Here is a 24,262-nt window from a genome sequence, read left to right as displayed (position 1 = left end):
ATGATAGTCCGTCAGTACCTGGATCAACAATTCCCTCACCACTGGATTGGTCGCCGAGGGACTGTGGAATGGCCTGCACGCTCACCTGACCTGACACCATTGGACATTTATCTCTGGGGACACCTGAAAGCCATGGTGTATGCTACGAAAATCAGGGATCTGGCCCATTTGCGCACACGCATTGTGGATGCCTGTACTGCAATAACTCCTGAGGTTCTTCAGAATGTGGTAAGGTCATGGGAGAGACGATTACACGTGTGTGTTGTGCAAGAGGGACGTCATATTGAGCATGTGTTATAACTTTGTGGTATTGTTAACTCTGCAACAATTAAAGTTAGGTGAAAACAAATGTCACAGTTGTTTTCCTGGTGAAATTCTAGCCCATTTTGATATGTCGCACGACCCCCTTCCCATTTAAATTTCTGAAGTTGATTTCAAGTTGGCTGCCGACCATGCGGGTGATGTCAATGTGGTTCCCCCTTGGCCAGGCAACGATTGGTTATCGCCATTTTCACGTTCCATGCTGCAGTGGCCTTGTACTGGGGGTGTTAAGTGACTTATTGAGCCACCCTGTACATCTCCAAAAGTTAAGTTAAGGTTGTTTCCCCCCCAGTGGTCAGTAGTCAGTGCACCTCCTCACCGTGTGCCCCTCTGGTTGCCCTCAGGATGTTTTGATGATATTCCACTTCTATCCATACACACTGCAGCATATCAGCATCAACTGTTTGCACAGCTGCAATGATCCTACTGTGAATTGTAACAACATCTGGAACAGGCGTTTGGTATGCACAATCCTTGATGTACCCCCATAGGAAAGAATCCAAGTCCGTCATGGTCTATCCATCTCCCAGGGTAATGTCTATCCAGAATATCCCAAACATCATGAGACCAATGAAAACATGTACTTTCGTCATCATATTGAAAATCTATGTAAACAACCAGACACTTTACATTATGCAATTCGGAAAATGAGCAGTATCTGTAACTTAAAAATGGCAAAGATACTCTATTCTGCAAGTGTAGAATCTAGACTAAGGTATGCATTATGGCATATTGCTATGGGGGAACAACAAAACTGTTGAAAGTTTTCATTCTTCAAAAAAAAAAAAAAAAAAAATCATCAGAACTATGGTCCAGGAGCCTCTACAAACATCTTGTAAAAATCTGTTCACCAAACTTTCAATACTCACAGTACCATCCCTATATATATTAGAATGCCTCCTATTTGTAAAGCACAACCTTAAAAACTTCAATAAAAATAGTAATATACATAATCATAACACAGAAACAAAGGCAAATATACACATAGACAACCACAGACTAAACCTATACAAAAGGAGTGCCAGAAACACAGGAATACTACTATACAATAAACTTCCATGTGAAATAAAAGAGGAAAGAAATCTTAAGCTATACAAAAACAAAACAAAAAAAATATCATTTGAAACATCACCCTACAGCATAGAAGAATTTCTACAGCATATCTAAAACTACCTTCTCTGTCTCACCCATACACATAACCAATTTGATACTATATATATATCAACATGTATGAAACTTTAATTAAGCTTATATGCAACCCATATATGTAATTAAACCGATGTAATAATATATACTTGTAACTTTAATTATGCTGCATCTCATATATGTAATCAAGTGGATGTATTTGTACTGCAATCATGCTAATGTTATATGTAACAAATGACGTGTTCTATACTGATGCAGATAGAAATATCAACAATGTAGTCAACAGAACGAGAATAAATTACAATTACAAATTAAAATGTTGCGGCACTTTGTCTTCTTGAAAAATAATGGATGGCTGCAACTCCTCCACATGGGGGAGAAGGTACTGTTAAAGCATATTGCAGGAAAGTTTTACTGTAATCAGTCCTCCATTAAGAAAAATGGGCCTAGAACATAAATGACAACAAAAAGTACTTTTTGGGCTGTAGAACATTTTGCAAAAAACCAACCTGCTCCATGTCACGTTGTTTCAGAGTTATACAGTGTGATCATTTTATCGTGCACTTTGGGATTACATAATTTGTCTTGAGCACACTGACATTGAGTGACCACGTTTTTGTTTGGATTTCATATGTTTTAAAGGGTAGTTGATGCTTGATGCTCGTCTAGGTGTTGGCTACGTAGTTAGCTAACCTATTGGTAGGTGGCGGCACGCCACAAAGAAATTAGAATATAATTGAGCCTTGTTTCCATATTAAAAATACTAAGATGCTGACCAAGGCAGTTTATTAAGATTAAAAAAAAAACACTTAACACGTAACATTTCAACCCTGTATCAGGGTCTTCCTCAGACAAAGAACTAAACTAAAATGATGAAATATACTACGCACAGAAAGATTACATACACATAGCAGGGTCACTAGCCACACAACAACAAATCAAGTTGACAGTCCTTAGCTAGGAAGATTTCTCCAAAGGAATTAAACATATGACCTCTTGACAGTCCACTAAAGGGTCTACTACAATGACAGGTGATTGACAGGTCAAGATTAGCAAGAGTCTAGAACCACCTGTTTACCACTCACCCCCTCACCCTTGCCTTTTTGGATATGGATGAATACCTCCTCCTATGGTCTTCTTCTTTTGTCTTCTTTCTTCCTTGTTCATTCTTCTTTTTCCCTCATTCCTTTTCTTCATCATTTCAACTTTCTCTAACACACTCTTCCATTCCTTGTTTATCTTGAGTCCTCTATTCCAATTCATGATGTCATCTCCTTTCTTTTCTATTTCTTTGGCCTCCTTCCATTTTCTCACTAGTTCTCTCTTCTCTTTTCCTATTGGCCTACCTGAATCCCATTCAACTTCATGTCTTGTTTCTCTAATGTGTTTGAATATGGCATTCCTGTCTCTCTTCAATCTCACATCATCCATGTGTTGCTTTAACCTGTCTTTAAGTCTCTTCTTCGTTTCCTCTATACATATACACTTTCACATCCTCTGCACTTCACCTCGTAGATAACCCCTTCCTCTTCTTCCTCTCTCTTTTCTTCCTTCTTCTTGCTGGCTATACTTAAAACAGTGTGTCCTGCCTTCCTGTAAGTTCTTATACCCACTTTCCTCAGAACCTTCTCTTCCAGTCCTCTGTCTTTTATCTCTTTCCTTCTTCTGTTGATGTTGTGTCTGTCTTTCTTTTCATAGCCATTCTCTTCCAGTTGTTCCCACAGGCTATTAATTTTGGTTTCTCCTTCCCCTTTCTCTGTGCATATCTTCTTTATTCGGTCTTCCATGTTCCTTATAAAATTACGTTTAGTTGCATCACCCACATCACTTCTTTTGTGACAGAACACTCCTGCCGAACACTTCTTTTGATGCCATGTAGCCACAATCCCCATTCCTCTCTTCTTTTTCATCTTAATATCCAAGAAATTTAATGTTCCTTCCTGTTCCGTTTCGAGCTCAAGGAATATTCCTGCTCTCTCATCTTCTATATCTTTAACAAGCTTACTCAGCTGCTTCTTTGTTCCCTTCCATATCCCAAAACAATCATCCACATATCTACAAAACAGACTTAACTTATCTCCTCCTTTCACTATCACTTCCTTCTCCCATTCATTCATAACTAATTCCGCCAGCACAGGGCTCAAGCAAGAGCCTATATTCAGACCTTCACTAATCTTGATGATTTTACCCCCCACTCTGCTGTAGGCATTGTCCCAAATGGTTTCCAGTGCTTGTACTACTCTCACTATCCCATTATCCTATAATGTTTTTCCCCACTTTCTTCCTCACTATATCCACTACGTGTCCCCTTTTGATGCTCGGGAACATGCTTCTCATGTCTAGGCTAAACATTTAGTTTTATCCCCAGACTCCTTCAGATCTTTTTTAAGGTCCACCACCTGCTCATTGTTTTTCATGGCTCTGCTTTCTTGTTCTCTCACTAACACTTCAATTATCTTTTTTAACTTCTTCTCCAATGGTTCCAAGATATTGTCCCTGCAATCCATCACTGGTCTCAACTTTATCTCTTCTTTATGTATTTTAGGAAAGCCTTTTCAACTGCCTGCCTTCTTCGTGAAATTTTTAAACACCCTCCTCCTCCTTCTGTGTGTAGTATATTTCATCATTTTAGTTGAGTTCTTCGTCTGAGGATGACCCTGATACAGAGTTGAAACGTTACCTGTTAAGTGTTTTTATCTTAATAAACTGCCTTGGTCAGCAACTTAGTGTTTTTAATATGGAAACAAGGCTTAATTATATTACAATTGGACATTTTCCGAGGCTGATGAGAAAACTCAATGACTGGAAGGACTTGAAGAGTATGGATATACACAAGCAGGAGCAAGAAAGATTCTGATGGGAGTGTTGGAGAAGGGCACAACACCAAAGGGACTGAAGATAAGTAAGAAGGTAGTGGATTGTCACACCAGAAGATGGAAGAGGTTAGTACAGAAACTTGAAAGAGAAATGATATGGAATGAAATATGAAAAAGGAAGAATGAAATCAGGTCAATAAAGGAGTAACTGGCAAGAATGGAAGAAACCATAGAAGATGGACTCACCATTTTTACTAGAGAATTCACATTCCATGAAATTAGAAGCTGGCAAGAAAACTTTAGAGAGAATGAAGAGGAAAGGAGAAAGACTGGGATGGAGAGAGGAAAGAAGAGAAGAGGAAGAAGGTGAAGAGAGCAGGAGAAGAGTGGTTATAATCAGAGACGTTCAAATATCGGAGGAAGAGGAAGCTTTTTTTAAATTAGGCCGAGGTTTCAAAGTGATGGAGATTTGATTAGATTGATTTAGTTTATTTTACTTCAAGTTTTGTGCCTCTTGGCTAATTTGCGAAGATGGGGATGAGTGATGATATGATGATGATATTGATGAATGGACATTCACAAACAACCAAGTCCGAGCGGGAATCAAACCTGGGGTCCTTGGCGTCGCAGTGTGACAAGGTGATGGAGAGAAATGTGGACTATGAAGAGATTGTATATGACATTGAGGAAGCCGTGCTACAGATTGAAGAAGAGGCAGAAAGGGATAAGATTAGAAGAAGAACAGCAGCTATTTTGAAGAAAGAAATGGATAAACAGAGAAGATTAGATAATTTGAGCCAGAAGGAAAGGGAGGGTATGAAAAGAATCAAGACAAGGAACGATGTGGTGGTGGAAAAGGCAGATAAGGGAGGGGTCACAGTCGCGATGGAAAAAGAATGGTATGAGAAGAAGTGTGAAGACCAGAAAGGGGACACGTATGAGGAGATTTGTGGAATGGAAGAGGAACGCAATATTAGAGAAAAGATCATAAAAGATTGTGGGAGGAGGGTGTTTAAAAATTTCACGAAGAAGGCAGGCAGTTGAAAAGGCTTTCCTAAAATACATAAAGAAGAGATAAAGTTGAGACCAGTGATGGATTGCAGGGACAATATCTTGGAACCATTGGAGAAGAAGTTAAAAAAGATAATTGAAGTGTTAGTGAGAGAACAAGAAAGCAGAGCCATGAAAAACAATGAGCAGGTGGTGGACCTTAAAAAAGATCTGAAGGAGTCTGGGGATAAAACTAAATGTTTAGCCTAGACATGAGAAGCATGTTCCCGAGCATCAAAAGGGGACACGTAGTGGATACAGTGAGGAAGAAAGTGGGGAAAAACATTATAGGATAATGGGATAGTGAGAGTAGTACAAGCACTGGAAACCATTTGGGACAATGCCTACAGCAGAGTGGGGAGTAAAATCATCAAGATTAGTGAAGGTCTGAATATAGGCTCTTGCTTGAGCCCTGTGCTGGCGGAATTAGTTATGAATGAATGGGAGAAGGAAGTGATAGTGAAAGGAGGAGATAAGTTAAGTCTGTTTTGTAGATATGTGGATGATTGTTTTGGGATATGGAAGGGAACAAAGAAGCAGCTGAGTAAGCTTGTTAAAGATATAGAAGATGAGAGAGCAGGAATATTCCTTGAGCTCGAAACGGAACAGGAAGGAACATTAAATTTCTTGGATATTAAGATGAAAAAGAAGAGAGGAATGGGGATTGTGGCTACATGGCATCAAAAGAAGTGTTCGGCAGGAGTGTTCTGTCACAAAAGAAGTGATGTGGGTGATGCAACTAAACGTAATTTTATAAGGAACATGGAAGACCGAATAAAGAAGATATGCACAGAGAAAGGGGAAGGAGAAACCAAAATTAATAGCCTGTGGGAACAACTGGAAGAGAATGGCTATGAAAAGAAAGACAGACACAACATCAACAGAAGAAGGAAAGAGATAAAAGACAGAGGACTGGAAGAGAAGGTTCTGAGGAAAGTGGGTATAAGAACTTACAGGAAGGCAGGACACACTGTTTTAAGTATAGCCAGCAAGAAGAAGGAAGAAAAGAGAGAGGAAGAAGAGGAAGGGGTTATCTACGAGGTGAAGTGCAGAGGATGTGAAAGTGTATATGTATAGAGGAAACGAAGAAGAGACTTAAAGACAGGTTAAAGCAACACATGGATGATGTGAGATTGAAGAGAGACAGGAATGCCATATTCAAACACATTAGAGAAACAAGACATGAAGTTGAATGGGATTCAGGTAGGCCAATAGGAAAAGAGAAGAGAGAACTAGTGAGAAAATGGAAGGAGGCCAAAGAAATAGAAAAGAAAGGAGATGACATCATGAATTGGAATAGAGGACTCAAGATAAACAAGGAATGGAAGAGTGTGTTAGAGAAAGTTGAAATGATGAAGAAAAGGAATGAGGGAAAAAGAAGAATGAACAAGGAAGAAAGAAGACAAAAGAAGAAGACCATAGGAGGAGGTATTCATCCATATCCAAAAAGGCAAGGGTGAGGGGGTGAGTGGTAAACAGGTGGTTCTAGACTCTTGCTAATCTTGACCTGTCAATCACCTGTCATTGTAGTAGACCCTTTAGTGGACTGTCAAGAGGTCATATGTTTAATTCCTTTGGAGAAATCTTCCTAGCTAAGGACTGTCAACTTGATTTGTTGTTGTGTGGCTAGTGACCCTGCTATGTGTATGTAATCTTTCTGTGCGTAGTATATTTCATCATTTTAGTTTAGTTCTTTGTCTGAGGAAGACCCTGATACAGGGTTGAAATGTTACCTGTTAAGTGTCTTTTATCTTAATAAACTGCCTTGGTCAGCAACTTAGTGTTTTAAAAGAAATTAGGTATGCATGCATACCGCATACATTGCGTACACGAACTGAAACCTCCAGACACTGTTAAAAGAATAAGGTACTGCCAGTGGTTTATGAACCATGGGATGGACATCTTAGATAATATGTTTTTTAGTGATGAGACGTATTTTCACCTTAGTGGTCACATCAATAATCAGAATAACAAATATTGGTCAACACACAATCCACACATCTTACATGAATCGCTACTGCGCTCGCAGAAGGTAGGGGTTTGGTGTGCGATTTCTAGATGACAAATAGTGGGCCCAATTTTTTTTTACAAAACCCTTGACAATCGGGAATACCAGGATATCATTATGCAATTTGTCGCTCATCTCCAGCATGATGAACGTTATTGTTACCTGCAACAAGACGGGGCAAGTGCCATACATCCACAAACACCGTGGAATGAAATGTTTGATGATCGCTTGATCTCAAAGGGTCTGTGGCCCCCTCGTTGCCCTGACTTATCATCACCAGACTTTTTTGTCTGTTTTTTTTCTTTTTGGAAGGACGTGTATATCGAGCAAACCCACGTACTCTACAAGACCTGGAGTGAGCCATTACTCCATTAGCCCTGATGTCCTTGGAAGGGTATCAACAAATATGGTGTGAAGGGTTTGGACCTTCCTTCAGGAAGAAGGTGGACATTTCCAACACTTGCTGTAAGACAGTACCATTTGTGCATAACTACATTTCGTGTATCAAATCAAATGTGAGTATCTCTGTATTCTTGTCCATAGTGGAATTATAGTGTATAGTATCATGATGTGCACAATAAAATGAACACCCTTTATTTGATTATAATGGAAACTGGACTTTAGGGACCCACTGTATTATCTGAACGGTGCTGCAGTACCCCAGCATGTACTGTGGTGTTTAAGGTGTGAAATGCATGTGGACACACAGGTATTCATGCCTGTCAAAAAAATTAATTAATGAAGCAAAAATGAAGAGAAATTTTTGATTCATTAGTTCATTTACTCATGCATGGTGAAATCTGACCAAACATATACATAGTAGCAGTGTTATATTTTGTATTAGTTTTTACAATATTAAAAGTAATCCTTTCATGCTTGTTAGTTTCTAACTTCATTTAGATGGAAGTTGAATGTAGCATATTTTGCAAATTGAAGGAATTTACCTCAGCTTCTGGATCAGCAATTACATGACATGTTAGCTCTGATCGAATTCCAGGGGCTGTATGAACCCAAATACTTTCAGCCTTGACTTCAGGTGGATCTGAAATTGCAACAGGATAACCTTATTTAGTGTGATCATTTTATTCCAAAGTAGTATGAAATGAAAATTAGAAGTAAACAGAGGCTTAAAGGAAATTCAACATTTAAGGGAATCAGTACATGATTACTGATTTTACATACTGAGTGTACTTCAATCTTCCTGCATAAAGTGTTATGTATCAATAAATCATAGATTAAAGGAATTAAAAAGTAATCACATGTACAACATAAATTCACTTTGGAATTCTTGATTGTCTTTTAATATTAATTCAATTTAAAGTTATATACACTTTTTCAGTGTTTAAATAAAGGTGTGTCAGGACTCCCCTTTTTTTCTGTATTTTCTATTCCAATATATGTCTTTGTAATTTTGTTCTCTCTTATCTATATCATTCATCATCAATTTCTTTTCTCCATCAGGGATAAGTCATGTAAGGACTTAATTTTATGGAGTACAAGCTGCAATTGTGATAATGGCATATGGTGCTATTTTTTCCTGTAAACCTGACAATCCTGGAATTGTAACTGCATGTAATTATTGATTTCTAAATATTTTAACTGTATTACACATTTATTTATTCAGTGAGGCAACTCATATCACTAAGAAAAATTAAAATGTGAAACTGGAAATCCCCTTCCCCTTCCTTCTTTCTGTTATCTTCAATACAAACACTACATTGTTCTATATTGTTAAGTGTCACTCACATAAGTTTGATATACCTAATATCCCATTATGTGCCTTAACATATCGATGTTATCTTCCCTAGTTCATAATTACAGGCTCAATGACTGAGCACATTAAGGCGAAGAGTGGCAATTTCGAGCCAGGTGTGCATTTCTTCTTTATTATCTTCGGAATGGGCAATACTGCTTAAAATAACCTTGACTATAGAAGAGAGTATGAATTTCTCCTCATGTTTCAAGTGAAAGTGGTTTCTCAAGTTGATTATTAAACTAGACACAATGTTTAAAAAAAATATGATGAATATGTATTTTGAGAATCCCATACATTCCTTATGGAGGAGAAAATAGTAATAATTTCAACGTCAAGTTACAGCTAATCAAATGGGGAGTTTTTGACATTTCCAATTACAAAGAAAATCTTCAACGTGCCCTCTTTCCGTTCATTTGTTTTCCTATGCAATCAGAAGTTTGATATTCCTAAGAGAACAAGTAAAATAATACCCCAATAGTGTAATGCTATGTTTTCTTCCTCTCCTACAACTAACTAGGGTTAAGCACAATGATTGTGCTGGTTGGAAACAATTCTACCAAAAATTTTCAGATATTCTGCCCAATTGTATGGTAATTTTAGGACCCACAATCATTTGGCTATCAGTTTTTCTTCTATCCCATACAGCACACATTTCCAAGGGACGTTCATAGGATATCCACAATGTCCAGATCACATCCATGGATATTGTGGATATCCAGAATGGGATATCCCATAGACATCTCATGAATATCCAGAGAATCTCCTGTCCTGGATATCCATAGGATGTCCCATTCTGGATATTCATGGGATATGTGCAAGAACTAGGTTATGATGTGCTCAAGGTATCTCAGTTGAAACAGAAGGATCAAAATACCCATAAACTCATGCCATTAGCTCTTTTTCTGCTGACCATTAAAAAGACTGAATTTGCGAAAGGAATCTATAAAGAACCATATTTTGAACAACACCGTGTGGTGATAGAGGAGTATCACCCACGGCAATTTATACAGTGTTTTAAATGTCAGAGACTTGGACATGCCCAACAGAACTGCAATGCCATAGCTCGCTGTGTCAAATGTGCTCAATTACGTGATACACGGAAATGCCCTAAAAAAGACCGTACCTCACCTGCTAAATGTGTAAACTGTGAAGGTGACTACCCTGCTAACTTTCGCGGTTGTCCAATTTTCCAACGTGTACAACGAGCGCAAGAACTCCGCAAAAATGGTGTACAGTCTTCTTCCGACACTCCTAAGCAATCACCTCCTTCCTTACAAGACCAGACAGCTTTCCCTGCACTACCAAACACTAGGAGTTATGTTACTGCTGCAAATACAAAAACTAATACAAGAGGCCAGGAATTTAAGGACATTTGGACTAGCATAAAAGAAATTTTCGATTTCAGGGGTTTTCTTCAAAAAATTAAATCTGGTCTACAGCGAATTAGTCATGCCAAGACAATCGTAGATAAGTTCAGTGTTGCCATGGATGTTTTGGATAACCTTTTCGGAAATGGCCCGTAAAGGTACTCTGATAAGTAGAACATTGACGTGTGTTCAGTGGAATGCTGATGGAGTTCGTACTCAATTCCTGACTTTCAAACAATTTTTACGTGAATATAATGTTGATATAGCTCTGGTGAATGAAACGCACTTGAAACCCCGTAATAAATGGAAAATTGCAAATTATCCCATTTATAGAAACGATTGGTTCCCAGGACGGAAAGGAGGTACGGCTGTAGTTGTGAAATCTTCGCTATTTGCACGTCAACTTCCAAATCCAGCTCTAGAAGCTATAGAAATCACAATAATTGAACTATTAACTACCACCGACCCACTAATTTTGATAGCAGGATATAACGTTCCAGAACAGCTTATTTCTATACAAGAACTAGAGACTGTTTTTCGCTTGGGCCGCAAAGTGATTTTAGCTGGTGATCTAAATTGTAAAAACCCTGCATGGAATTCGCGTGTAGTGAACCGTGGAGGTGCCTCTCTTCTCCAAATTGTCCAACAATTGAACTTGCCCATTCTTGCCCCAAGAGAACCCACTCATTATCCACGAGGAGGTGGACTTCCAGATGTGTTGGATATCTTGATATATCAAGGTGTAAATATTATGACTGGTCCCTATGTTATTCATGATCTAGACTCGGACCATCAACCAATACTCTTTGAAATTGTTCATCATAATTTATTGAAGCCTCCTCCTCCAAAATATCATGTTACAACAGACTGGGATGCTTACACTCGACAATTAGTGCCTATCATTGACTTGCATTTAGCTTTAAAAACCCCAGCCGAAATTGATTCGGCTTTACAAAACCTTACAGCAGGTATACAAACTTCTTATCTTCACTCCACTATCAGAACCCCTCAGTTATACAATAACAATGGCTGTCTATCCCGTGAGGGTATGATCCTCCTGAACTGAAAAAAATATTTCCGACGGAAATGGGAACAAACTTATAACCATCGCTACAAACAGTTGTATAATCAATTTCACGATCGATTTCACCGATACCTCATTCGGCAGCGACAGGCAGATTGGGACACCAAATTCTCCGGGATATCAATGCAGGATAGTAGATTCTGGCAATTATTAAGAAATTATCTGCGAAAGAATCCACAATCTGCTGCCTACCCTCTCCAGGGTCCAAATGGCATGGTGTACACACCAGAGGAGAAGGCTGAAGTGTTCTCCAAACATCTGGGGACCAATTTCACACACCAGATCAACCGCATAATGGCAATTATATCCAGAAGATTCAACATCGACTGGAACAATTACGTCATGAACCACTCACAGCTTATCCACTTCTCACAAACCCTCAGGAGGTCGAAGGTGTTATAAATCTTCTTCGACCTGGTAAGGCACCTGGCTTTGATACTATTACTACATTACAACTGAAGAACGGCCCCAGAAAATTGTTAGTTTTTCTAGCAAAAGTCTTCAATGCTATATTCCTTACCGGCTATTATCCATCAAGTTGGAAACTAGCAAAAATAATCCTCTTGCCAAAACCAGGAAAGAACATTCTTCTACCACAGAATTATAGACCTATAAGTCTTCTGAGCCATGTTAGCAAAATCTTTGAACATATACTACTCAGACGATTACAAGCTGTGGTGGATGAAAAAGGCTTGCTACCGTATCATCAATTCGGATTTCCTCAACATCACAGTACTACTACGCAACTGGTCCGAGTAGTGGAGTATGTTACAGGAAACTTTAATCTCAGTCGACATACTCTAGGGGTATTTCTTGACTCCGACAAAGCCTTTGATCGAATTTGGCATTCTGGATTAATTGTGAAACTATCGGAATTGGGAGTTCCTATTTATTTGGTGCAATTATTGGATCAGTATTTACAAAAGAGACAATTTCAGGTGCAATTTTTAAGTGCTCGATCTACCGTTAAGATCATACATGCTGGTGTCCCTCAGGGAGCTGTTTTATCTCCACTTCTGTTTGCTTTATATACCAGTGATATCCCTGCTACTCATAGATGCATGTTAGCTACCTATGCAGATGATGTTGCCATCTTTACAAATAGCCCTTTACAAGAACTATGCTATAGCAGGATGAGACAACAACTATTAGAGTTGGAAGATTGGTCTACTCGCTGGTGCATGAAGTATAATTCACTGAAGAGTGCTGCGGTTTTATTTACACGTCGACATAGACAAATACCAAAGATTCTACGACTCCAGGGATCTTCTATACCGGACAAACCTTTTACCACATATCTAGGAGTGGTTTTGGACCGAAGACTAAATTTCCATAAACACATCTCAACTGTGACAGCAAAAGCACAAAATCGAGTTGGACAATTGTACCCAGTTTTCCGAAATCCTACCTTGGGACTGACGACTCGCTTGCATGTGTATAAGATGATGGTACGTCCCACACTCCTGTATGCAGCACCAGCTTGGGGTCATCTCCGACCTTCAGTCATAAGGACATTGCAGATTATATAGAATAACGTTGCTCTACTTATTACTGGTCATAGCCGAGATACTCCTATCTTACAAATCCATGAGGACCTTGAACTAGATTATGTTCAATCTGCTATATATGCCATGTGTTACAACTTCTGGAGCCAGATCCAACAGCATCCAAATCCAGCGGTTCGGGGCATTGGAACTCGACCACAGGTCCGGATGACCCACTCCATGCCCCGAAATTTTGAACAAATCTAAATTCAAAAATGCTATTGTATTATTGTGTTATGTGTTACATATACTCCCTGTTTATGAGTACTTCAAAGTACTGTTTTCAATGGAGCAGATTAGTGTTCCTTGATAGTGCAGCTATAAAAGCACAGATTGTGATTTTGTTGTTTCTTTGCTACTTATATATTGTTATCATTATTATTATTCTATGTGGTTATTTTATGTTTTGTGTCTTAAAGTGATGTGCAAAATGTAGTTTGTGATTAGAACTTTTCATCAGTGCACCGAACTATGTATGGTTTGAAAAATAATAGTGATTATTTCCTTCCTCTGTCAATGCAAATTATAACAAGGAACTCAACAATTTCAAATTAGTGAAATAATACAGATGAACTATTGTCCAAATCCCAGCCGACAGTCGACCCGGGTTATAGCAAGAAAAATGTTGTATATACACTATTTTGTAAGAACATGATAGTAAGTCAAGGGCACAATGGTCTCGATACTTACAAAAAACCTGTTAATAAAGCATTGGCATTGGCATTGGGATATGTGGTATTACATTCATGTGTAATCACAAATTTGACATAAATGTTTTGATATTCGTGTAAAGATCATTCACAGTATCTAGTCTCAAGTTAATTATGTTAGGACTCAAACTATGTGATGCAGTAATAAATCGTAACTTAAAAACATCTCCCACAGGAATTACGTCATCCGTAGCCACCTTGTCTTTTCAGCGAGTCACACATGCACACCAAGCAGGTGAAAGTTGCCACGAGGCTTTCTTTGTCCCGTCTCGAACACACACAACTGCAGTTTGCTTTGCATGAGGACGTTGCCTTGCGTGGTAGTGAAGAATAAGCTCTGCTTACTCTGCTTATGCGTGTGAATACCGTATCATAATAAGCACTCCTGAGTAGTTCAGTAATTCTACAGCTGGCAGTAAAGTTAAGAATGTGTCAACTAAGGTAGGAGGTATTGTGCATTGTTGAAAGCTTTGTTTTGCAAGAGGAGAGAGGAGGAGGAGTGAGGGGAATGAACGTATGCTTGGAGCAAGGGAGAGAGGTTGAATTTGTGGTGGCTTTTGGTAGTGAGCTCAGTTGTTGTTTTGGAGAGATCGAGAGAGGATCAGTTTTTGCTTTGGAGATCGAGAGATAGAAAGGGTTGATCTTGTAAAAAGTTGGGAGTGAGTCTGTCATTTAAAGTTCAGGAGGAACACTCAGTTTTAGACTCTAACCATTTTGAGAACAGGGAGATGTCATTTGGAGTTAAGTTATCGACAACCAGTTAAATAGACTTTCTGTGTGTGAGATTAAGGAGCAGTTACCTGACGAGATCTACTGCACAAGACAGGTAATCCCATTTCATTAACCATGAACGTGCCGGTTCAGTCGTAAAGGTATTTAAGACCAAATTGTGTGTACCACCTTTCATTTTAGTGTTTGTTTAGATTATGTTGTTTGCACATCCATCGCATGCTCTACAGAAGCCTAAGCTACTTGCTGGAAAGTAATGCACCCCATGGTTTGATCCTGGTACCATTAAGGTTATGTTGAAGAACCGTGATTTAGTGTTATTCATGGTGGTAAACTGCACTCCAGAGTGTTGTTCTACAATACAAAGTACTTTTCGGATGTGTAGATGTGTGTGTGTGAATTTGTGTGTGTAAGTGCATGTGTCTGTGTGAGTGAGAGAGTGAAAGAGAGAGAGAGTGGAGTTCTTGTTATAAGCATATGTGTACTCGAGGTCTTCGATATGTGTAAATCTAGTCCAGGAATGTCATTTTTGTATCCAAAGCATGTGCAAAAAATATCAGCATAATGTCCAGATTACGTACAATTTTAGTCCAGAATATATCCTTGTCTACAATGAAATAAAACCATCCAGATAATGTCCCTATCACGTGAACCCATGTCCAAAAGTCATCCATAGAATGTCCAAAACACGTCCAAAAATGATCCACAGAATGTCCAAAACATGTTCAAAAATGATCCACAGAATGTCCGAAACATATCCAAAATGTCGAAAACACATCCAAAATTGATTCACAGAATGTCCAAAACACATCCTTCCTGGATATCCTATGGACATCTCCTGGACGGACATATGGATATCCAGAGGATGTCCTATGGATGTGTACTGGACATTCCGGGACATCCTGTGGATATCCAGAATTTCGGCACGAATATCCAGAAGACGTCTCCTTGATATGTGTGTGCTGTATAGGATATAAACAGCTTTGTACCAAGGAGTAAAATCAGGATACTTCTCAACATCAATTACAGCTTGAAATATCTCATGAGATGAACAAGTGGTTGACTTTTGGACCTTGCCACAAAATTCCTTCTTTGGATCTCAGCCTGGGTATGGATGTTCTTAGTGCTAATCCCTTCATCATGTCATCTAATTATCACTCATCCTCATTGTTGCAATTAGCCAAAATGGCAGAAACGTGACACTCAATAAAAAAATCCTAATTTAAAATTTAGATTTACAGTTGCTAATAATGAAGGCTGTGAAGTAAATATTGTAGGATCCAATAAAGTGCCCACTTCTCTAGCTTGAGAAATTTTATATGTATTTTTCACAGTTTGGCAAACGCAAAGGCTATGAATCGTTTTAGACTGATTTCACACCTAAAAAATTAACAATACATGCCATGTGCTAATTGAAGGTGAACCAATTGAATTCAGACTTGTGCAAGATGTGCTAAGTTGTGAAAGGTTGGAATTGATTGGTTTGTTTCTAGCCACGTGATTCACATTATATGTCACACTTTGCCATTCATCTCTTTTGTACTGGACCATTCTAATCACTAAATTGATTTATCATATATTTATTGATAACTGGACTAATTACAGTCCACTTTAAGCATATAGTTACATGTAAACAACCATATTAAATGACACTGAACTTTTTCTGTATATTTTTAGACATTATCAAGACAGCGTGGCAAAAATTGACAGAAAGAATTGCAGTGGATGAAGCCATGGTAAAATCTAACTTACCTTGTAGCCAGAAACACAGTCATTAAAACTTCCATGTAGTGATGAAGTTGGGAAATGTGGTGAGTTTGTCTTAACATAAATAGTTTTAACAACTTTTATTTGTGTACACCTCTGGTAAATTATTCCTTTAGGAGCAAACCCTACAAGTGATTTACATAACATTAACTTAAATTACAAAAAATAAATTCTTATCCATTCTCTAAATTTATCTGAAAATGGTAAGGAATTCTTCCCTATACACTGGTATTTATTTTCATGGAATATGATGAGATGGTATAAAATAAGCAATAAATGTCAAACCCCTGGCCTCAATATAATACTAATTTCAAAGCAGTTCTGGTATCCAAAAATGTACCTGCAAATATCATAAAGGAAGAGGGATTTTGTAAGGTTTTGTCAGCGATATGGTATATGAGTGGCGGCCGGCGGCAACTATGATGGGTAGTGCCAACGTGATCAAGTAAATAGAAGAAAAAAACCTCCGCAATGCCCCCCCCCCCCCGCCCCCTCCTTGAGGTTGCGCCACTAGCCAAGATGTTTGTCCTCGTTTGCTAACTGGGAAAACAACATGTGTTTAAGTAATAACGTACTAATCTGATTCATCTTCACTCACTAACCTATCTTTATACACTACAGGAAACTTCCCTAAAAATATAACAATTACAAGATGAAAGGAAAAACAAATCCTGTCACCTTCTCCTCCCCCATGCACATGTATTCTAACTAGATGTCGAAAATATCTTTGTTATGAAAAGAAATTGTCGAAATGCCAAAGGAAACTCGCATCATCATAGGATATTTTAAAACAAGTCTGGATGGTCCTCTTGGTGCATCTATCTATTATCAAAAATGTTCATTTAACTTTGGAAAAATATTAGGTTCGTTTCTCCAAAAGTAGGCAGAAATTACTTCCCTTCCCCAACGGGTCTTACAAACCAGTCGTATTTAGTGACTTTTTTCTGAAGGTGGCAACTGTGTCGTGTCAACACTGCGAAAGTTCCCTCGCCAGGCCAGGCTAAGACTGGCACGGTTTCTTATGGGCTAACCCCACCCCCTGCCACTTTGTTCTCGGCTCATGGTGGAAATGTTCCTCGCTGAGACTTCTTCAACCCTCTGCACGTGTGTCAACTTGGTTAGGTTCATGATTAGGCCAGCTCTTCCACAGCACGGACTGTTGTCTCGCAAGGGTATGAATGAAACAGCTGGCGATGCAGTGAGGAGGTTGGGGCGGTCGTCACGTCAGCTTGACCGATGGCAAGATTCGAATCTCCTTGTCTGTAAACTATCAATGTATTCATTTAACTTTACTTGGCGACGTGTGAATTTCTTCTGAGGGTAGTGCCATGGCACGGCGGCTCTACCCCTTGAGCTGCCGCTGTGGTATATCACAAATGATGAACGCAATTTACAAAGTTTGATTTGTTGATCTGTAAAGAAATAACTCAAACTCTGTGCGAAAAATCAATGGAAGCATATAATGTAAACAAGATGTTGAAACTGTTTGGTAAAGAATATAATTTTCACTGCCTGTTATCAGAGGTTAACCTTACAATTAATGGAAACTTTATTTTGAATAATGAAGACCATAATACACTGTGTTTAAAAAATAATTGCCCGATTTTGAAACCTTATATCTGTGCAAGCACACACCACCAGTGAATGAAAGTTGGAAGAAAAAGTCACAGGGTGTAATGTGTTGCTGAATTGGAGAACACAAAATGCCTTCTGTTGCATAGACACCATCTTGTGAACAACTAATGTTAGCATCTATTTGGGCACTATTAGTGGTATCTAGCGACAATCATTTAATTGGGTTAGTCTTTTTTGAACACACCGTATACAATGAAATCACAGATTTTGCACATAGATACTTAAAATCAATGTTAAAATTAATGATTTGGAGAAGTAGTACTTACGCAAAATCCTTAATTGAAGCGTAGTGGAAGCAGGTTTACCAACTACATTATTGGCAGTACATTCATAGAGACCAGATAAGTGTCGATCCACAGCTTTGAAGTGTAGTTTTGGACCTCGTATGGTCTTGTTGGTTTCACTTAGCTGCAGAAGACCTCCCTTGCAAGCAGAACAATAATAAGTACATTTAAAAAATGCATCAGAGCATCTTTTGGATAAATGCATTGGTTATATTTAGGATTATCCTTTTATATTCTCTGTGTTTGATATCAAAGAGAATTTTACAATACAAGGAGCAGTATGGGAGAAATGTCTTACTTTGAGATAGAAGTTTTCATGCAATCCATGCTGGATCAATTTGCAAGCAGGAAGTGGATATGTATAGATCCACCAACTTATTTGAAACCCTGGCCAGAAACAAGTGGCTCTAGTGTCGAATGTTTAGGAGGGGAGCTCGGGAACTCTGGGCAAGGGAAGGGATGGCAGAAACACGTGTTTTCCCCCCTGTGTTGCCAAATCTAGAAGTGGGCGTGCGCCGTGAAAGGTTTGCAAGTAAACAAATATGCAGGCCGAATGTGAAGTTTTGTTTGTAGATGTGGTAATTCAAATAACATAGCATAAGAGAGGGGAGGGAGGGGGCACTAAGTTAAAAACGCCAGCCGTCTCGCAGAAGGATATCAACAATTTAAACACATAAGATTAATATTCTAAATTATGTAAACTATATTTTTTTTTTTTTAAAAAAAAAAAGCAACTTACTTTTGGGTTTTTGCCTCCGGTTGGCCTGGAGACAGATTATAAGGTGTCTATGCCAGAGAGGTCCGAATTCGAACTTTCGCTGTCACTGTCACTATTTACATCGCTACTTTCGGAACCCGATTCCAGGTTTATAATCAACATTTGAACTTCATCTTCGAGAATTCCATCATTCCTCTGATATTCTTTTTCCAAACGGATGGCATGTTGGCACATACATTCCCATTCCTGCACTGTGACACTGTCAATTGCACTTTCAGTAAGAGCACTTATTTCTCTCAAATTTGAACTTACATTTCGCTTTATGGTGCTCCATATGTACTTGATCGGGTTCAAGTCGCAGTGATATGGTAGCAGTCGAAGGACGTGGTGGCCGTGGGTTTTCAAAATTGTATCAGCTCGATATACCGGATCAGGAAGATTTTTTTTTTTTTACTTTCAGCAACAATTCTGGCTTTGTTTGTTCGATATCGAAAGTGATGTTATTTTTTAATAGCCATTCTTGAATCTCTAGTTTCTTACTTTTGTGTTCGGGGCTTTATTGGTTTGAATTGAGTGGTAGGAGGCATTATCCATAACAATGACAGATGTAGGTGGGAGATTCGGAATGTTTCTGTTCCAACAACTTCTCCAAGTTCTCGGAATTCATTTCATTATGGTAATCGCCAGAAGTTGTTTTGGCCTGAAATATATTAAGTGCGTTTGGAACAAACCCCATGGAACCCCCGGCGTGACTTATGATAAGTCTCTGCCCTGGACTGTTGTTTGTGAAGACACCTGACACATCTTCACTCTGCCAACATTCTTTTTACTTTGTAATTAGGATGAATCCAAGTTTCATCAATGTAAACAACAGGACTCCCTTCGTTGCGGAATCTCCAAACCACAATGTTGCTTCGTTCAACCAGAGCTAAGCGAGAGTTTCTATATTTTTTAAATTTAAAGCCTATTTGTTTCATAATTTTCCGTAATGTTTCTCGCCCCCCCCCCCCCGATAATTAATTTCTTCCTTAGTAATAGCTAAAAGTTTCAATATTGTAGGAGCTTATCTTTTCACTACATACATTTCATGGATTTTCCTTCGCAGTATACACTTTTCCATGTCGTCAATGACAATCTTATTCTGTGAAGCACGTCTCCGTTTACCAGGAGTTGACAATTTCTGGTCAGGGGTTTGTAAATCTTTTTTCTCTCTTTTCAGTTTTTTAAGCAATGACACCAACCGTCCCATTAGATATATGCTACTGCTCTCTTTAGGGGTTGATCGCAAGGATAATTCCACCCGTCTCTTTTCTCATCTTCATATTTCTCAATGATTCGTAGTAGCAAATTTCGTTCACTGCTTTGCACAACTTTCGATATTTTACACTTACTCAAAAACACATCTACGCACATCAACAACACTCCTCGAATTCTTGAAGAGAGTAAAATTAGCAACACTGTATCAGCGGAAGTGGGAAGGTCCTTGCCCGACCAGCGCCAGAGAAAACACCGGGGGTGAAAGAAGGGGGTGGGGGAGGCCGGTTAGTTCGCATATTTTCCGAGTTTTCAGTGAGCTTGGTGGATCTATACATACAGGGCGGCGATTAGGGTGCAAGGGGGGTGCAACCTTTGCTCCCGCACTATGCTAAACCTTATCTGTCAAGGGAAAGTCCCCTAGTTTGCCCCTTAGTCCTGTCACTTTGCCCCCCCCCCACTGGTTTTGGAACCCAATCGCCACCACTGTGTACATACATGCATTGGTTGCAAGCACAATATTTTCCCCAAAATACTGTTTTAGTTTGAAGTTCTCATGTTCCTACAACAACCGCTATTAGTCTGACTTGTAATTATCAATGGCTTATAATAAACCCATGGTACAACAGTCCGTGAGGGCCAGGGCATGCCTACAAACTGCCAGGTTCACTCCCACCTGCCGAGGTGGGAGATCAACCAACCAGTTTCAAGGTGGCACGTGGTCAGCTCATGCTGTAGGTTTACAGGACCGGGTTACGCTACTCATTTGTAGCTCCCCAATTTTTTCAGGATGGTGGGTGGTCACTGGTCCCAAAAACAAGTCAAAATCTCAAGAGAAATGTTGTTATGCTTCCGCCAGGAGACTCAAATTGTGCGCGTCTCATAGCATGATCCCGGTCTCCCCGATGGCGCAGTGGTAGCGTCGTTGCCTTGTAATCAAGGGGTCCCGGGTTCGATTCCCGGTGGAGGCACATAGTGGTTCGGATCCCACTTTAAACTGTAGGCCCAGTCCCGATTAGCCTTACTGTGCATAAAGTGGACTTAAAACAACAAATCAAACCAATCAATCATAGCATGATCCCTTAAACCGCATTGCCATGGTGCGGGACAGTCCCTTATAATAATGCAAATGACTGTGACTGAAACAAAATTGTATGTGTGAAATATATAGGCTGATATTCATTCTCCCACCCTCCCTCTCTCACCACACATACTTGCATGTATCCCATGAAGTAGACAAGTTTTCATTCAATTATTTCCTTCTTAAGAATAAATCGTTTAGAAAATGATAATTAACAAAAACACAATGTATTGTTCCTCTCGTCCTACAGATCACTAGATCTTCTCTGACTCCTTACCACTTTCTTGGTACTCATTAATAAGTGGCTGAGTGAGCCTTAAAGCTTTTTAAGCAAGACCATTGAGGAATGATTCCTACGCGACATCATCCACCACAACAATTAATCCAGAGATCTCCCACATGGTAGTCAGATGACCTACCTGGATCTTTAATACTCTTTTACTAGTCTAAATTTGCATCTTTTATTACACTGTATTCTTGGACAAATATAACTATCGGCATGAAACCAACATATAAATGTTATGTATGTGTGTGTGTGATGTATTTTTGTACATGCACTTCCAAACACTGTTCATAACATTGCTTTGATAATCATCACTTAATGTTTGAATGATGAGTCACAAAGCAGTATTTTTTCTTTTCAAATGACTTTGTTATATTAAGTATAAGTATAAGCCCACATATTTACAATAGCCAGAGGAAGCTATGTCACGAGTTTCACAATCACAAATACAAGGTTATTACAAGATCTTCCCGATTTCAGATACACGTAAATCACGTTTAATGAAACTCAGATACAAAAAATGTTATACCAATGTAAAGAATAACTCACAATGTTTTATTTCATTACCTCGTTACATCATTATCTCACAAGGAGGGCCAGATTAAGGTGGGTGCTATTGATGCTGCAGCATTAGGCCCATTCCTGAAATAGGCCCAGATGAAAACAGACGAGAATTTTCCGAAAGCTGAACAGTTTTCTTTTGCTATATTAACCTGAAAATAAATTGTAGAATGAAATTTGGAGCCCCAATTTCATATGCCTAGACACAGCGTTACTTATTATACAGTTACTATTATTCTTTGCACTGTGACGTAACTATAACGTCGTTGTGTTTATTGTTCACCGAAGATTTCAACACATCAGGCCTAGACACAGCGTTACTTATTATACAGTTACTATTATTCTTTGCACTGTGACGTAACTATAACGTCGTTGTGTTTATTGTTCACCGAAGATTTCAACACATCAGGCCCAATTTCGTCTTCATCCGGCCCTGCTCACAAGTGTTCAATGTGAGCCCCTTTGGTAACTCAACACACATTTAGCCTGTAGTCGAGTTCTTGCCAAACATGCTATAGTGTATCACGATTGATTTCTGCAATGGAATCTGTGATGTGTGCTTGCAGATCAAGCATGGTCTGTGGAAATAGTGGCTGGTAGACTCAATTTTTAACAAACCCCCACAGGAAGAAATCGATCATGATATGCTACAGAGTGTTTGACAGGAACTCGACTACACACTAGATGTGTGTCGAGTTACCAAAGGGGCTCACATTGAACACTTGTGAGGTAATGATGTAATGAAGTAATGAAATAAAACTTTATGAGTTACTCTTTACATTGACATACCCTTTTGTATCTGAGTTTCATTAAACATGATTTACGTGTATCTGAAATTGAGAATATAATTTGTAATAACCCTGTATATTAACAGTATTTGTACTGATGGTATTTTAAAACATGGAGAGTTCTTACTTGTATTATAAATATGTTTGGGCTCCCACATTGCCGAAATGTTTGCACTTCTTTAGTGCAAGTGGTCCCAGGCTCGATCCGGTGGGAACTCCAGGTTTTCGGTGTTGACCCAGCATCATAATGAAAATTCATGTTGGGGAGTTACTTGCTAAATTCTAGGTAGCAAAATAGCATAGACGATGATGTTTGGTGCACTGATAATATGTCATCCAATGAAAATTCTCTTTGCACATCTTGGCCCTCAAAGGGCTGTTTATAAGTTACTTTTGAAAACTGACACATTTACAGTTAAACTTTTGTTATCCTCATAAGGGGGAGTGGTTGAAACTCATCTCTCTCAGGGATGAGTCGCCTGGGGAAAACTAACAACTTTTCTCTTGAGATTTTGGGCGTGTGTATGGGACCGATGACCACCCACCATCGTGAGGAAATCTGGGAGCTATGAATGAATAGCGTAACCTGGTCATTGAAACCTACAACACTGACTGGGGGTTCGTCATGCTGACCACATGTCACCCCGTAACTGGTTGAATGATCTCCCACCTCGGGCGAGTGAGTGAGTAGGATCGGATGGGAGTGAGGCCAGCAGTCGTAGGTAGGTCCAGGCCATCAATGGGCTGTTGCACCAAGGGTTATTATTTATTTAATAAGCACCCTCTTTAATGACTCTACTGCATAACATTACTATTTGATTGGAAAGTGTCTTATTATGAAATGTCTTGTAACGCATTGCAGTGAAATTACCTTTTTTGTCCAAGATATTATTGGTGGAGGGGATCCTTGAGCTATGCACCCTAAATTTACTTCTTCTCCCAACTCAACAACCACCAATCCATCAGGAGGTATTGCTTCAACAGATGGTGGATCTGCCAATGAAAAAGTTTTCTCATGAACAGCTACTTACTGAGATATTAAAAATACGTCTAATACGAGATATTAAAAATACGTAGTAATCTATCAACATAGGCTGACATGCCAAACCTATCAATAATCATAAGGAACCAATTTATCTTTCGTCTACTGCTGTAGCACAAGAGTTGTTAGGGGCTTATAACATAGAAAGGTGAGAGACAGTGAGAGCATATACCCTTGGTCATCAAAAAGGCAAGCATGACATTTTCCCCACGAAACAGGTGCACCCTCCCACTAAAACACACAGATTCTGAAACTATAACATTTTTTTGATGAAGCTAACTTCCACAGTGTGGACAATTCTACTCTGCATGAACAAAT

At 39.0% G+C, this 24,262-nt stretch overlaps 1 protein-coding gene across 3 annotated transcripts in view; it reads right to left on the bottom strand.

Moving 5' to 3' along the window:
- Positions 1 to 24,262, bottom strand: part of LOC145978605 (limbic system-associated membrane protein-like) — a 97,023-nt gene that overhangs the window by 37,978 nt on the left and 34,783 nt on the right. For all 3 annotated transcript variants that reach the window (XM_083111325.1, XM_083111326.1, XM_083111327.1), the window contains exons 4-6: positions 23,774 to 23,895; positions 18,200 to 18,356; positions 8,286 to 8,383 (exon numbers count right to left, since the gene is read on the bottom strand). In XM_083111325.1, coding sequence (XP_082967451.1) covers positions 8,286 to 8,383; positions 18,200 to 18,356; positions 23,774 to 23,895 — 377 coding nt within the window. The remainder of the gene's footprint in view (positions 1 to 8,285; positions 8,384 to 18,199; positions 18,357 to 23,773; positions 23,896 to 24,262) is intronic.

This window comes from Lepisma saccharinum, chromosome 25 (assembly GCF_977018435.1).
Source record: "Lepisma saccharinum chromosome 25, izLepSacc3.1, whole genome shotgun sequence".
NCBI classification, from domain to species: Eukaryota; Metazoa; Arthropoda; class Insecta; order Zygentoma; family Lepismatidae; genus Lepisma; species Lepisma saccharinum.
This window is presented reverse-complemented; position numbering and strand designations above follow the sequence as displayed.